A 17,189-nucleotide genomic window follows, 5' to 3' on the forward strand; every position below is an offset into this window, starting at 1 on the left:
GGACTGTTTACTAATCACGATGCCATTAACACAGCACAAGGCAGAGGCTGCACATCACAGACCCATGGGGCACCTCGGATCAGCCTGCCACCCCTTTGCCAGAAGGAAGGATCCATTCCATCCACTTCTGAAACACCGGTCTGCAACCCCTCACCACGGCCTCTAACCAACAGAGGGAGGCACTGCATCCTCAGGCAATCTATTCCAACTCTTCTTCATTAATTTAGAGATCCTCTAATTAGTGAAACTGATTGCAAAGGTATAGCTTTGTTATTGGATGACTTGCTAGTAGAAAAAGCAAGTTGAAAGCAGCGTTAGTTTGTACCCAAGATAAAAACTTTTGGCAGAAGCTCAGGATAACATGAACTGAATTTTGCTAGAAAGGACATCAAATGGTAACACCACACTACTGCAGGTATATTCTGTGATCTCCAGAACTGCTTTGTTGTTTTTGAAGGAATATTGCAGGATCCAACCTTTTAAACAGCATCATTCAATGGGAGTAACAACCAACCCCACTCTGTTCCATACTCAGTTGCTTCCCATCCAGCCAGCATTCCTGCACACTACCAGAAATGCAGACTGCAAGTTTTATCAGCTTGGGTGACCCCTAGACAAGCCCTAACATGGATTTAGTTTAGCAGCAACATGCAGGCATGCTTGAGCTTGGTATTTTTAATATATATGTACACATACACACATTTGTATAACTTGTGTAAGATGTATATACTTCATAATAGCTTTCTACCTGTGTAGTTCAAACAAAAGCAAAGTCAAACCAAGATGCAGAGTACCACAGCCATAACAAACATTTATCTACCAGCTCAGGAGCTGGCAGTGTGTCCCATTACCTTGCTTACCCTCTTATTTGCTCATGGCTAAACTCAACACACAACAGGACAATTGTCAGGTTACATAAAGACAGTCCACCATTCCATGCATTTCAATCGAAGGATTAGAACTGTGCTCATCACCAAACTATTTGAGAGCCCATGGCACATGATGCAGTGTTTATTTGTTCAGTGAGAAAAGCAACTGTGTCTACTTCAGACAACATAAAGCAGCATGTTTCCTGTCCTCATACCAGCCCACTCACATTTGTTTGTAATTTCTCCAATTCAGCAGGGCTCAAAAAAGAAACCAGAGCTGTACCAGTCACTTAAGAAACTGTTTATTCAAAAGCTTCATAGCACCATCTTGTTTTTGAAAACATCCAAATAAAATGCAGCAATTAATTTTTTTTTCCTGTTCAGCATGACACTAACTCCATCCATGAACATTTATGGTTGTTCTTGCTAATGTAACTGAAAAATAGCGCTCCTGTGCACACAGACATGATGGGCCTTGATATGTGTTATCCAATCCTAGCTCAGTAACTGAAGAATAAAAACAAGTGAAACTGGAAACCTCAGGTTATTTTTCCCCAGTGCTGCTGGAAGATAAGTTTTCTAAGGGTAAATAAGGTAAACCTTCTCTAAGCTTCTGCAGTTTCAGCAATACGTACCCTTGAAAACTTCCTCCTTTAAGAGAATTAAAAATGAAAGTGTATAAAATACCTTGGGCATTCTTTTGTGGTATAAGATAGACCACAAATGGTTAATCTATAAGTATCTTGACATGTTTGTTCCAACACCAAGCTGTTAACACTAAAAAATAGCCTTTTACCATCATCTTTTCTAGGGAAAACTCTGGTCAAAATGGTTCTACTTTATTATTATGCTGATTGTTTCTTAATTTAAAATTGATAAAACCAAACCACCACTGACAGCACTTGTAATATATTTCATTGCAAATTTTTTTTTTTCCTTTTCCTTTTCTAATTTTGCAGAGCATCCTGTCTGAGAGCTTTAATTCAGCCAAGTCAGTAAAGCGCTATTTCCCAAAGATCCTTAACTTACTTTTCAAGAATGTGGACCATGCTGAGTGCTTGGTCACATTATCATTTGGCTATGGCTTCCAACCACTGGGTTCTCTATTGCATCTAATCTGGTTGACCATTAAGAGGCAAATATTCTGTAGTTCACTTGGCTAAGGCCCCCATGGGGTCCCATGCTGGCAAAACAATGGGTTCTTGCTCCATCACTGCCAAGACATCTTCTGGCACGTACTTCTTGTCCACCACAACTTCATACACATACTCAGAGAACCAGTCATCCGTCATGATCAGGTAACCTGGTGATGAAAACAGCTCATTACAACAGAGAATCATCATCAACACAGTGAAACAGTCACACGAGTTTCACATATGAACAACCCCTTACAGACAGGTCACACTTCTGTATCTCTCAGGACAAAGTGAACAAAATTAACGTTTAGGCTGAGCAGATGTATTTCATGTGCACTAAAAGACTCAACAAGAAACCTGCTAGGAAAAACAAGGCCCAGAAGAACTTGTTTTAATACATATGTTAAAATAAGCATTGGGAATGCCTGAGTGAATTGGGAATGCCTCAAAAACTTACACTGAGAGTAAGGTTATCTGGTTCTCTGTCTTTAGAAGTCTTCAAGATGTTGGTAGAAGGGATGTTTGCCCAGATGAATAACCAAATCATCTCTTGCTTAGGCCAAAATTTGCTGGTTTATGTGCAGTAAGAGAAGGAGGCTGCCTTCCCCAAATACAAAGGCAGCTAAATCAGTTTTGCTGAATCAAATCTCGATTTTCTTCCTTAACATAATTCTTATTGAGAATTTCAGTAAACAACCTTTGAAGTGAGGGGGGAAAGGTCAAATTTAGAATACCGCAGGCTTTAGCAGAAAGCTATCACTGGAAAAACTATTCAAAGTGAACTGAAAATAGAGTGGCAGTGAGAAAGAAAGCATTTAGAAGACAGATGAGAAGGCTTTATGTAATAAAGTTTCTCACATCCTTATATACAGTATCATCACACAATCAAATGAAACAAGAAAACGTCCAAAGAATATGGACAATAAATGCATCTATCTACACCATCTTGTTTCTAAAGCAAGAGATCAGATAATTCCCATAAATTAAAAACCCTATCAATTGTAATCCGAGCTAGAAGCCATTTTGGAAACACTGCCAAAAGGAGCTGCTTTGATTATTCTCTCTTCAGGATATGAGTTCTTGGGACACACAAAAACCTCTCACTCCCAAGAGCCAACAAGTAATTGCACCCTGAGAGGATAATGAACTCTGTTCTGACATCCTGCATCTCAAAGCTTGACAGCGCTGATTAGGATCGCAGCGTCTGAACAAGGAGGAAACGTCAAACAGAACTTCAGAACATGCAAATAAGTAAGGGCACTCTGTGAGCAGGGCTGTGCTCAGTGTCACAATGAAAGCCATTATCAATTTCTTCATTAAAAGGAGATGTGTACTTTGCAGGCAGCATCGTCTTGCTGCAACAGAACAGGACACTGACTACAGGAGGAAGCTCTGCTTTGTATGAAGTTGGTCCCAATTTCTTTAACTTAATTCTCCAATGGAAACCATTAAATTGCTTCACTGCAGAAGCAACAAGCTGCTAGATAAGGGAGAGGTCAGCTGAGGATGAATGGTCTGAGACTTCTTGCATAACCCAGTGTTTGGGCATCTGAAAAGAAAGCCCTTGCAAAGTTCCTGAAGAACTTTGTCTTCCCTGCAGGAGAGTTAAGGTACGAGATCACAGAGCCTGCCTTAATGAACTCATGAGATTATAGATGCATACAAACAAATCTGCAAAATGTCTCCCTGCGGAAGTATGCAGTCAGTACAAGAGATGAAGTCAAAAGGAAGATGACTTTTGGCTGGAGAGGTACCACAGGAAAGCACTTTTTTGTGCCAAAACAAACAAATGGACCCCTATCAAGTGGATGTGATAATGTGATTTAGTGTTTCCCTTTGAAGACCTCCTCCTTGCTTTGAGAGGAAGATACCCGATGGGATAAGCAGGGTTCAAAGTTTGGTAACACTGTATTATATCTTCAGAACAAAAGAATAAGAATAATTAAACTTGCCTGTCTCACTGACACAGCGCCAACAAAACACAGAAAGGAAATATTTTACTGGGAAGTTAATTTTTTTTTACCTCAAAAAAAAAAACAACAACCAATGTTTGTCAGCAGCTCTGTTCATTCCTTGAGGAAAAGTGGATTGGATTCCAAGAAACCCTTTTACAGCAGATAGGCATGTAATTAATAAGTATTTAGAAGAGGCACTGCTAGGCTGTTCCCAGGGGTTCCCTTTCTCCAGGACTGTCAGCACAAGAATCCAGCTCTGCACACTCTGCAGATGCTAAGCATACAACTAACTGCTTCCCAGATACCCAGAACACAAGTCACAGTTGCTCCAGCCCTGTGCCATGCAAGGAAAGGGAAAGCAGGGATCCTCTGGCACTTCAGATTGTACTTACAGCAAAGCACAGGGGACTCTGTATGAAAAACACTCATTCCCTACACCAAGTGTTTTTGTTTTCTGTTGTGAATTTAACAGCAAAGTCTAGTCTCTGGTGTTTTGTCATAGACTGTAATCTATCATCTTGTCCAATAGTGGAGCTAGGTCTTACTTGTATCCCCCACACCCAACTGGGCCTCAACTGGGATGTGCCAAGCTTAACATCATTCTTGGCCTTTTTGTTTCTAGTGTAGATTCTGGTTCTCTGTGCAGGATTTACCCAAGCACAGTTTCCCAGTAACTTGCAAGGCAGATAAGATAAAGTTCACTGGCAGAGTGACTCAGTGACATAGCAAGAGAAGCAGGACATGAACCTCCTACATCAGCTAATACTGGATGTAGAAGATGGAAAAAGCAGGGCAGGAAGAGGGGGAAAAAACCCTCTCAAGTTTCCTGTTTTGCTGTTTCAGAACAAGCTCTGCTCCAGCCATTTAGGCTGAGCTGGCTGACTGCAGAGCTCAGCAGAGCAAAGCAGGAAAGCTGTAACACTGTCAGACCTGCTCACACAGGGCCGGCAGAGATCAGAGCTACACCCAGACACAGCAGAGAAGCACCCCTCCAGCCATGCCCATGCTGAGCAGGGGAGCAACTAGAAGCAATTTCCAAGCCACTGCTCAGCTGTGACTCATGTTCTGCCCACAGTGCCTGTCCATGTGCCAGGCCAAGATGGCTACAGCCCTACAGAGCTTACCAATTCTTTCCAAATGAGCAGCAGGGCAGGCTGAAACAGCCATCAAAAGGAAGGCAAGTTGATGCAGAAATGTGGTGTCAGTTGAACCGCAGGTGGATTTTTTTGGTTGCTGGTGCTTGTCATAGCAGGGAGGAACAGTGCAAGGATGCCATAGGTCACGTTTTCAGCATGGCTTTAGAAATACAATTAGTCAAGCTGGTACAAACCGCTTTCCTTTTTTCCTTTAACTGGAATAATACCAGGCAATTTTCTTGTGATCAAGGGCTGCCCATACACTACTTAGAAACTATAACAAACTAGTCAGCCTCTCCCCTATTCACTTCCTATTTCCAAACATGAGGTTGAGGCTTTGTGCTCCTGTAACTATAAATTGCTTTACCTTTATTACCACGATCTTCACCCCAGGAATTTTCCACTCGCCACTTTTCAAAGCAGTCTTCTTGCCCATCCTGCAACAAAACAAGGAGATGGTGACTCAGCAGCCAAGGGCTATGAGAGTTCACAGCAGCCAACCTTTCCACATCTAAATCCAGCATCAGCAAACCAGAGCTCCACTACCAAAAGCCTACAGCCACCAGTGAGTTTCAGACCATGATTTATTGCTAATGATTGGAAAAGAACCTGAAATATTTGTATTTCAGATTTGTTTATTTATAAGTATGAGGAAATGTAGTCCAGGGCACAAAATGTATAAATATTTTAAAGAGATGTTAAGTTACATTGAGCCAAATTCCAATTGGAAGAATCTAAGCAGCCTTCTCCTACCACCATTTAGGCACTTGAGGCCTTCTGAAATACAAAATGCATCACTTGCCTGAAGGAGGAATCAGAGAAGGCACAAGGCCAATGAAGTACCTGCAGCTTGCTTTAGAACAGTATTATTAGGAGCAAACTCAAGCACACAGATCTAGCTGTTGGACAAAATGGTACAGAAATGTTTGTTGTTGTTTTTAACCAAAAAGGGTATTTAATCTGCACCAATTTTTAACCTTGTAAAATTGTAATGCTATTTTTTAAATCTTCAATCCAAGCCTTCTACTGAATAGTAAATCCACAGCAGCATTATATTTTAACTATTTATCAAAGCTCCTTTAGATTAAGCTCAGGTTTAATATTAGAAAACGTGTTCAAAGTGGAAATGAAGTAAAAGTAGATTATTCTTCAAACAAAGGACAGTAATTTCATTTAAATGATCATTTCACAATAGGTACCATCCACAGTGATCTTAAACATATCTTTTTAAGGAAATTAGGTCATATTTTACACAGCTATACATTTAGGCATGTGAAATTACAAACTTGGAAATACAGACCATAAACTATAACCTCCAATGAAAGTGCAGCAAGTAACTGGAGACATAGAAGCTTGAGTCATGAGTAGATAAATAGGTTTTGAACACTACTAATGTATCATAGTGAAATATTTTTGAAGGTGCATTCATGCACAATAAATGTTAGGAACTCAGAATGCAGAACACAAAGATTTGTACTGAACTGAAAAAAGCTGCTGAAAAATTCCTATGACTCAGCAGACTGTTGAGTCCTCAGACTGCAGAGCTCAAGCAAACAGATCCATGCACGCTGTTACTTCTCAAGCCAAGGTCATGTTGGACAGGAAAAGACCACTTCAAAGCAATTTTAATAATGACAACTTCTGGAAATAATGGCAAGCATCAAAGCTACAGATAACTCTACACTGTAAATACTCACTTTTTTTTCCACTTCATATGTTCTGTGTCTGCTCCTGGCAATACTTAGCTATGGATTCATCTCAACATGCTTCTGCCATAGAGGTATTTGTGACACTGTATTCCCCCTCCACTTACAAGTAGGCCAGAGAGGTCACACGTCAATGAATGGCAGAAGGTTAAAACTGCTGCAAAGTGCCTCCTACAACCTCCAGGCTGCTCCAGCATTTTACCCTTGTAAAAGGTGCATTAGACTAACCCATGCAATGGGATAGGGTGGAAAATGCTTGCTGTCCTACTTGATTTCCTACTCAAAGTACCTCAGAATCTGTATTTAAAACCAGCTAAAGATGGTTGGTATCTCAGAAATTGAAGCAAACTTTTCCCTCTTCTCTAATTGGAGTTTGTGGACAGAAGAAATCCTTAACTCATCTAAAATTCTTCCATTCTGAAGATTTATAATTGTGAACACAAGGCAAATAAGGAAACAGACAACCTAGGCTTTGCAATGCAGGGTGTTGCCACACATGCAGAGCTCTAGCAGAACAGCTTAAACACTGAGCCCAGAACACAAACAATCTGCTCAAATATTCAAATACATCTGTGCAAACATCAGAGTTTCAGGAGGAAGATTCTACCTTCTCCGAGACAGCAGTCAGGACCATGGCATGGGTCATCATGGAGTCTCCAAAGATCAACCGTTCTGCCTTGTTCATGTTCTTGACAGAGACACCAAACACCAGCTCATGGTTAAATCTATTAGAAAGCCACATACACTGTATTAAAAAGAATGCATGGAGGATTCTCACTAACAAAACACAGAACCAGCAGACAGGCCAACAAAAGTTCTAATCATACTGTCAGAATAAATGCAAAAGACCAATGCCTTTAGGAGTTTTTCTCACCAGATACTAGGCAATTCAAATGGGTAAAAATATCCAAATCCTTTAAAGATGTGCTACAAAAAAGAAATTTTAGCTAAATGTAGGGAAAAGCATGTTCCTGTTGCTTGAGTTACTTAAATACACTTTTTTTTTAGGTATACTTAAAAATATGTACAAATCAGGTTTTTTAAGCAGACAAGGCATTGTTTATGTCCTAGCCAAGTATCCACAATGACATTCTGTTTTGCTTTTCTACTTACATATTCAAGTCATTGATTCCCAGCTTGCCATAGAAGTGCTTTGCAACATCACAGCCAAACCACACAGCCTACAAATAGAAGGAAGAGTCACATCTAGGCCACATTCCAGTGAGTTTTACACTGCAAGAGCTGCACCATGTCATTCACAAAAAAAAACCCAAACCTCTCCGTCCTTAATAGATGTTGCAGCCAATTTTTTCAAGACATCAATAGGCTGGTTGTTGTAGAGAGTCTTCCTCCCTCCTGCCATGTTGCCCAGGTACTCCACTGTGTACAGCTGGCAGTATGGGTTCTGAGGTCGAGGATCATTCACTAGACAAACCTGCCAAGAAACAAGATGTAATAAACTAAGATGCAACTCGTTTGCAATCTTTGCAAAGTGAATCCAGGCAGATTTCAGTTGCTTTTGTCCAATCTAGCAGTCTGCCCCACCAGCTGAGCAGCAGCTTTGCTGAAATGCCAGTTTCTTTTTATTTTATTTTTACAGAGTTCACCTCCAGTTGTGGCACAGAAGCTGTAAATGTTACTCCTATTTTCTAACAGCTGTCTTAGAGCTTTTTATGATTGATTCAATCACTTCATATTTTGCACTGAAGTGCAATATTCACAGCTAACTGAAGAGCACATCAACAAGAGAATGGGAAATAAACACTGGGCAGTCTGAATTTGAGGGAGCTGCAACTGTCCTGAATGGTGTCATTACAGGTGCAGACAGCACGCTCACAACAGGGGAAATAAGTTGCAGGCAGTTTAGCTGTGAAAAGGTCTTTGCAAACCGTGGCCATTCTACATCACCAACCTTGTCCTCCATGTTGAAGTAAGGCTTCACGTGCTCATTGTAGAACTGCACTGGTGTCAGAGGACCAAATTTGTGATAATTCTTCTCCTTATCCCGGAACTCCCAGCAGAAGGTCTCTGGGGGGTTGCCCAGGCAGGTACTCACTATTCTGAATACCTGCAGGGAGAGACAAACATCTGTGAACATGCAGAAACATGTAGGTCTGCCCCTCCTACCACAGCAATGCCACTGAGGGATTTTTCCATGTGAAAACCAATTGGAAAAATGGAATCTTAGCTTTCACCTCAAAAGCACATCAGTAAGTGCACACACATCATTATTTGCATCCAGTTTTGCAGGCTAGATGTTGCAATAGTTCAAGAATCTGAATCAATCTACAGGGAACCAATAAATGGAACGTAAACTCCAGGTTATCCTAGGAATGAAGCAGACAAATCAAAAGTCAGCACACTGCCCAGTCTCATTCTAGTAAGTAATTCTGAAGCTTCTCTGTCAAGAAATCTTTCCAGTGCAGGAGAGATTTGTTTCTAGAAAAAGCTTAAACACTCTGCAGTACTCGTTGTCAAGTGATTTGCCACATGCAGAGAGAAACCAGATTTTCCAACACCACAAAAGCAATTTATCCCAGCGTTTCCAATACTAATCTCTTTCTCCCCTGGATTTCTTTTGTCATTTGGATTTCAGCAATGGGCTTTTGTCTCTTTCCAAAATCCTAGAATAATTCTCTCATCTGTTTTAATACATTTAACAATGCCTCCATTTAGGGTTAAGCTGACAGGTTATGCAATTTAACTGGAGATCCCCATCCCCTGGCTGCAGCTGACAGCTTTCTGTTGCCTTTTTTCACCACAAGACGGTGGAGATTTCAAGTTGTCAGCCTTCCTTTAAATCAGGCTATGAAACAGTACTTTCTCACAGGGCTTGTAAGACTTGCTGACTTGTAGGCAGCAACCAGATGGCTGTCTCTGAGTATATTTAGCAGGACTTACCACAGATAACATGGGGACATTCAATCATATTTAAACAGGCTTAAATGTTTTATCGCAGCTGAAACTAGTTCCCTTCACCTCTGTTCATCCATGTCATCAGCACAAGTCTTCTCCTTGCAAAGAACCAACAGTGTTTAAAATAAGAGTAGGGGCATCAAATCCAAACTGCACTTTCTGCACTAGGATCCAATGGCTGTGGTTTGTGCCAGCTTCCCCAGGCTGTCTGTCTTCACATTCCACCCTCACCAGCTTTCACAGGACAGGAGACAAAGCCTTTCCCAGAGCTACTTCTTTCTGGAGCCAGCTGATTGGACTTTTTTTCTTTTTATTTTAAACTGCATTAAATGTATGCTGACTACATGCCTGTATACTGCAAGTTGTTTTTCATGTGAAACTACATGCAATCTCAGTTTTTAACAGGTTTTGTGTTCCTTTTTAGTTCTGTGTTCTGAAGATGCATACAGAAAAAAAATGTCCAAAGAGAACCAGAGGGCTTTGTACATTTGAAGCACTTTGTGTTGAGGGCAAAGCATGTGCAAATTTCAGGCTAAGCAGCATCTGCTATTTGGCTGTGTACAAGATGCAAATAAGGGTGCTCTAGCTCCAAGCACTTCAAGGAAAACAAGTGAATAGATTAATTACAGGTTGAAATAAGGGTGTGGGCTTATGTTTTTACTGGAGGAACTCATTTATATCTCAATAAATATGTTAAGGAGCAAATGTTAATCCCTAAACAACTATAAATATTTATTTTTGCACACGCTGCACAAAAGGTAGAGTTTGCTGTGGATACACCCACATTACCTCAGTTAACCCCAAGTGGTGAAGATGAGGTCACGAAAACAAATCAAGTGAAATTCCTAAAAGGAGAGCAAAAAGCAAGAGAGCTCGAGCCAGAGGAAGGAAAGTGATGGAGACACAAGTCTCAAATGAACATTGGCAGCTATGCCTGGGAACAACCTCCCTCAGTTGTTTTTTTTCCACCACACCCTCTACAGGACAACCCTCAATATCTCATGGACTTCCTCTACCAATGCCCACAGGAGACTTATTTAAATTGAAAGGTGACTGGTATGACTGTGGCAACAAGGAGAACCGAGATAAGGCAGGGATGTATTGAACCGTGCTAAAAAAAAACAACCACCAAACAAATAACAGAGTGAGCAAGGAAAGGACGCTGCAGATAACGAAGAGTCTGCAGAGGCAAACTGCAAAGGAAGAAAAAGTCAATCACATGCACAGAGCTGATGTCAACTTCTGGCCTGCTGTGCTCTAGTTTGATAAGGAGAATGTTTATACAGTTCTGGAGTGAATATTTAATCCCGTGTTCCAGTACAACTGCCCTGTTTCATCTCGTGCTGCCTTCCAGAAGTGAGCTAAGATTTGATATGCAAATGAAGCCTCACAGATCAAAGACAAGTTCTGTTTTACCACATATAAAAACACACAGCCAGCTTCATGCATGTAAACATGGAACCAGTTGTCTCACACTTCTCAAGTGTTCTTAAAATACACACCAGTGCACTTGCACATTCCAGCTACAATTTTACTAAAGTAAATCCACTTGAGTTGTGAAATACTACTGCTACTGCCAGAGGAAGTATTGTGTTAACTACAGATAAACAAACATAACCTTATTACAAAACAAATTATCATCAGTTAATGAGCCTCTGCCAGTTCCAAGATCCCTTATCACAGGGCAAGAGGCCCTCAGCAAATGAAGAGACATTCTACAGAGAACTGTACATCATTGCCCTGGAAGATGAACAGGGCAGCCCTGGGAAGCTCCATCACTTGCTGTACAGTTCTTGAGACATCTAAGGATATTGAAACCACTGCAGTATGTTTGAGAAACAAATGGAGACTTCATTATTTTTAACACATGCACTTGGTCAAATACATCAACACTCTGAACACTCACAATTAATTTGAGCTATTTAAAAATCAAGTAGAAGAAGTAGAAGGACTGAAGAATAAGAAAAATAACACATGTCACTGTCACACTCAATGTGAGCAGATGTAGAGCTAGGGTGCTCACAGGTGACACACAAACATCAGCACTACAGACTCTTGTCAATTTATTTAAGTTAATTAACACAGCCAAAAGCAGAAGTTGTGGTTCCTCCCTCTGCTGCCCTCCAGCAACAGATCACAGCTGGGTTCTGCTCTGTTTAGCTCACATCTTTACCACAATGCAGAGAAGTGCCTGTTGTTGTTCTTTCCTGCTCTCTTGTGGGGGATTTCTGCAACAACATGTCTCTGCTGTAGAATTCTCAATTCAGAACTGTCAGAACACAATTTTCAACTTGCCTCTTTACTACTATTTATAAAAGCCTGGTAGGGCATTGTTTTGATGACCATTAATATATAAAATGCAGAGTTTTTTTCATTGTGTGACATTTGATTTTTCAGAGAAATGGATACATCTTCCTGAACTAAATTCTAATCCACTATACATAAATAGTATTTGTCCGGAAATATAAAAAACAGAATAAGTAGCAAGCAAATAGACAAGAGATAAATACGTTCAAGTGTTCTGCCATACAAAACACCCCTAGTTGGGCAAATATAGGTACTTGTTTTGCTTTATCCTGATATCTACATATCAATTCGATCAAGAAACCTTCTTCTGCTCTGGTTTCCCATTCACCACACTGTGTTTACCTCTTCTATCATGGTGTCCATTGCAGCACAAAGTTCTTCCTTATTTGTTCCAGTTGCCACCATGTTTCTCAGCCGCAAACAGTACTCTCTCATCTGTTTAAGGAGAAGGTCATTTTATTTTAAGGTTACGAAAGTTGCTGCCAAATGAGTCTTCAGGACTTCCAACTAACCAGGTTGTAACAAGCACCCATTTTACCCTTCAGAACATTTTCAAAATTAAAAGAAATCCACTTCAGAATGTCTCGTTAGATATTGATTCTTTAAAATCAAGATTCTCATTTACATATAAGAGAGCAGCACAAAAAAAATCTACAAGCACATGCAATTCAATGACTATTTTCCAACCATTTTGAAGCTTACAGCTATCAGCTTTTCTTAAGGCTTGGCTCCCCTTGGTTCTGTAACATACCTAGTGCTGCAACATTCAAACTCATTGCCACCTCTGACTCACAGAGCAGACTGCCTCTGTACTGTAAAATTAATTCTGCAATTCTAATGCATAATTAATCTCTTGGCTGATAAAAATAATGGAGCACTTCCCCCCTGCATACAGTATTGCAGTAAGAGCAGCACATGCCTCCATTACTGTCATCATCCATAAGGCTGAGAAGCAGTGACAGGAGCTCCCTCAAGACCAGCTGGTTTGCAGTGTTGAAGAAAAGAACAACATTAGCACCACCATTATGTCTAGGCTCACTGCAGCAGATTTTGCATTTTTTATGTATTTCCAAAGGCACTTTTCTCTTAGCATATTCCTTATGAACTGGAATAATCAAAGCCCATTATAAAAATGCAGTTGAAGCTTTTTCATCTAGAATCATAGTTACCTAGCCACCTACACTAACATCCTCCCAGATGAATTCACTTCTGTAGTTTAGGATTCAAGCTACAACCACAAATCAAGCATAAGCTTTTCAGAAATTTAAGAATTAGGAACAATTGCTACTGAAGTTGTGATGTATTCAAGCTACTGAAGCCTGACAAATGGTCATTTTCTTCCATAAGCACATTTTCCTGCTTCATATTTCAAGATTAATTGCGCTGCTTTGCTATGAGTTCAGGCTGCCTTTTGAATAAAATAAGTTCAGTTTCTGAGATGCACTTAATACTTCAGCCAATAAAAAGAAATGAAAGAATATCTGAAGCAGGGTCATTCCCACCCTTCTTTAATTGTAACATATAAACCACTTTTACCTTATGATTCAAGATCTCATTCATCCTTCTAGTAGCCTCTGTGGTATGAGATTCAGGAAAGTACTTCTTGGGAACAACACCATACTTTTCTAAAAGAAATTAAGTTGAGGGTTAGCAATCATTGCTGGAATGGGATCTCTGAGTGGCTCAATTCATTCCATTCAACACTCAGCTCTTCCAGACCAGCTAGTGCTTTTAAGAAGCTCTTTCTCACTAGAAAAAAAGTTAACATGAAAATTAAGATCCTGGAAAACCTTGCAAAAAACTGAACTCATGAATCATTCCATGTATTTGATCTCAGTTTAAGTAACTGATTTCCCAGTCTCCTTCACTCAACACTGATAAAGCATCAGCAATATCCATTTCCTACATCTCAGTACCAAAGATCACTCCACTCAAGATTCTGAATATAACAGCAGCAACCAGAAGTTTTTCTGCCTTGTCTAAGTGTTTATAACAGTGAAAAAAATTTACCCCCAGGCTTCAAAGAAACAAGTTTCTTTTGTGATTCTAAACTTACATTATTGGCTTGTTACTTTACAGAGGCATTCAATTGCATTATCATACAAATGAAAGCAAATGCTAGTCTAATTCAGACACCAGTGCTAAGGATGATGCTCCCTAAATTACATCTTTGTAAGACCAGCATTGCCACATTCCATATAATTTCCCTCTCACCAATCTTTACATTGCCTTTCTTCAGGCTGCAGCTTTTTTACCTTGGACTGCACTAGGACTGCATACATAGATACAAAGGCAACAACATTGAGTTGAGACAGAAGTAAAAGGGGACTAAAGCTTACTACTGAATTGACAATCTGGGGTATCTAATTAGTCCTGCTGATTTTGAGCTTCTGTCAGAAGCAGCAATATGCATAAATAAAGATCCAAAAAGATTTAAGCCCAATGCTTAGAAGACACAATAAGATCCTTGATTGAAAAAGGCAGCCACTAAGTGCCGTGCCTTTTAACAAGCTTCCAGGTCTCATACTCAATTTCTAACTACTACAGATTGTCAGAATAAGAAAACTTAAATACATCAATCAAAGCATACTACAAGCTCTTCCTGCATGTCTCATGTCTGGGGATTAAGTACACAGAACAAGAAAACCCATGTTTATGGAAGTTCATATCCCTTTTCTCCCTGTGCTAATAACAGAAAGGTGATTGTTACTTGAAAGGAAGTGTGATTAGAAAATAGGTTAGTTGCTTTTTCACATGGTGTATCAGAAGATTAAAGAAAGCAAAGCCGGAAATCAGTAATTAAGTCCAGCAGAACTTACACAGTTCTCCAGACTTCATTTTACCTGCAAAGTTTTCCATTAAACATTAGCAGAATGCTTTGAGACAGACTACAACTTACTTTCAGGCATAAAAGTGTAAAAGATGTAATAAGCCTTATGCTCAGAACCAAGTTATTACTCCTCATATTTACCTCAGTCATTTCAAGCTGGTTTTGGATGGGTTAGGTTACAGTGAAAAGTATGAGCAACCTCTACTTAAAGTGTTCTGCAGTGCCAGCTACTATATGACCTAGGAGATCCTACACTGTAATATCAAGTATAGTATCAAACATTGCAGAATCGATCCAAAATTGTTTTTTTTTCACTCATCTCAATCAGTGCACAATTGAGGACTCCCAGCATCCAACTTCCTTACCTATAATGTTAACCAACATATCCCACTGGCCTCCATCATTTGTGGGGTTAGAGAGCAGGAACTGCACCAGCCTTCCATCTATGGGTTCCTTTTTCTGAGCTGTTTCCACAAAGGCATTTAGAAAGTAGTAACAACGTTCAACCTATAATGAACAGACAGGACAAATCTCAATGTGATACACGCATAGATTCATTCCCATGTATTCAGTTCTTTGGATCTAGAAGAAACTAACCAGATTAAACAATCTGCTCATCCATTAACATGCTTGTTTTCCCTATATTATTCCAGGGCTTAACCTCAAGTACAGACTATGTATTTACAAGTGAGTTAGTACAGAGCTCGAGGGCGGAGGAAACAGGAAATGTGAAACAAGTTATATAATGAAGCCTGGCACAAACAAGTGCTAGGTTTTCTCAATTTCCCTTAGGGAAAAAAGCAAACAGCTCCCAGATCAGTAGGTGGCAAGCACTACTGAAAGGGAGCTCCATAGAAAATTACAGTTAGGCTTAGGCTTCCCGCTGGGCCTACCATAAATAACTTTTAAAATACTCAGAACACTTGAAAGACTTTTACTACTCCAAAACATTAGCATCTTGATGACTTCCTTCTCAAGCTGAAAGTCTCACTTTGCCCAATCTTAATTTCAAATATATATTTAAAAATTTCTGGTGCTTCTTTTCACTCACGTTTTCTATCTGGATTGTTCAGATAGCCCAGCTTAAGAGAAATTCTGTCCCAACACTAAGACTCAATTGTGTAAGCATTCCTAGCACAGTCTGTGGCCTGTAGTACTGTACCTTGTCCCAGAAAAAGAGATATGACTGGCTGAATTCAAACTCTTCAATGTTGTACTTCTTCATGAAGGGAAGACGCATTGCATTGAGGCAGGAAAAGATCCAACACCTCCCTGAGGTCAAAGAAACAAGAATGAAACTGCAGCACTTGTATTCAGAGTTACATCGTGAATTTTGTGTGCCATCTTAAGCGTTTGGACCAGTGCCCTGGCCAGCACTGTAGGTTACTGAATAACCAGTAAGTTCAGAAGTCCTGGATAGACTCGATGATCTTAGTGGTCTTTTCCAACCTTAACGATTCTATGTTCCTGTGAACCATGCATGCATGCAGGTCTCTCAACTACTTCCATCTCACTCTTTGCAGAAGGGAAAGCAGGCCAGAAGGCAGATATCACCCTGCTGCAGGGACTCCACATCAGATCACGCACAGAACTTTCAGCAGCTGCTCTCAGAACTCAGTGCCACCAGAATCCCTCCTGGAGCCCTGCAGTAAGCTCACCCTGCCATGTCCAACCCTGAACAAAACTCCTCTTGCTCTGAGACCCCCAGAAGGGCCCCAACAGAGATTCCTACACCCACAGGGAGGCAACCAACCACCCCAGGTGCCCCAAAGCCCCCACTTACCAGAATTCTTCTGGTTGGTGACAGGCTTGCCCTCGGCGGGCACGGCGTGTTGGAAGACCTGTATGGTGTCCTGCACCACCTGCCGCTGCAGACAAACCTCCAGCGGGTCGCTGCAGGTCGCCACGTTCTGGGCCAGTAGGAACTGCGGCTCGGCCCGCAGCCGCCGGGTGAAGGCCGCGGCCTTTTCGGTGCTGAGCCCTGCTGCGGGGGGTAAGAGGGGAAAGGGGAAGGCAGCATAAGCGCCCCGCACCGGGATACAGGAGGACCCCAGGCCTACAGCCCCTCATGGGCTTTTATCGTGGAGACCCCACCCCAGAGATAAGCCCCCCCCCGAGCCCACCACGAGGGTGAGCCCACCCCCCGCGGATGAGGCCCCCCACACGCGTGCCCACCCCTCACCGTGGGCATTCATGGTGCCGGAAAGCGGAGCGCCGCACAACAGCCGAACCCCTGCAACGGGTCGCGCGCGCCCCGCCGGAAGCGGCTCTTATAGCCCCGGCACCGGAAGCCGGAAGTGGAGCCCGAACCGCTCGACGCTAAGGGTTGGCGGT

At 41.2% G+C, this 17,189-nt stretch overlaps 1 protein-coding gene across 2 annotated transcripts; it reads right to left on the reverse strand.

Annotated features, from left to right (window-relative positions):
* Positions 1-1,155: 1,155 nt before the first annotated feature.
* On the reverse strand, positions 1,156-17,187 carry BLMH (bleomycin hydrolase). Of its 2 annotated transcripts, none has more exons than XM_031591636.2 (12): positions 17,038-17,187; positions 16,639-16,839; positions 16,018-16,127; positions 15,221-15,362; positions 13,562-13,650; positions 12,368-12,460; positions 8,715-8,870; positions 8,079-8,237; positions 7,916-7,983; positions 7,410-7,527; positions 5,464-5,533; positions 1,156-2,172 (listed from the first exon to the last, which is right to left on the reverse strand). In XM_031591636.2, exons 1-12 carry the CDS (start codon positions 17,048-17,050, stop codon positions 2,021-2,023), a joined length of 1,371 nt encoding a protein of 456 aa, XP_031447496.1. In that variant the 5' UTR covers positions 17,051-17,187; the 3' UTR covers positions 1,156-2,020. The 2 variants fall into 2 exon arrangements, with proteins under 2 accessions (XP_031447496.1, XP_031447497.1); XM_031591637.2 differs by having other exon boundaries at positions 16,639-16,836; positions 17,038-17,147.
* Positions 17,188-17,189: the final 2 nt, after the last annotated feature.

The sequence above is a fragment of the Phasianus colchicus genome, chromosome 21, assembly GCF_987193195.1.
Source record: "Phasianus colchicus chromosome 21, bPhaCol1.hap1.1, whole genome shotgun sequence".
Taxonomy (NCBI): Eukaryota; Metazoa; Chordata; class Aves; order Galliformes; family Phasianidae; genus Phasianus; species Phasianus colchicus.

What these genes read in the sequence shown, in the direction of transcription:
- BLMH (XM_031591636.2), bottom strand. An exon ending in ACTTCAACATGGAGGACAAG is followed by an intron (nt 8,238 to 8,714) that starts GTTGGTGATGTA and finishes GTTTCTTGGCAG; the next exon opens with GTTTGTCTAGTGAATGATCC. An exon ending in GGAATCAATGACTTGAATAT is followed by an intron (nt 7,528 to 7,915) that starts GTAAGTAGAAAA and finishes GCTTTCTAATAG; the next exon opens with ATTTAACCATGAGCTGGTGT.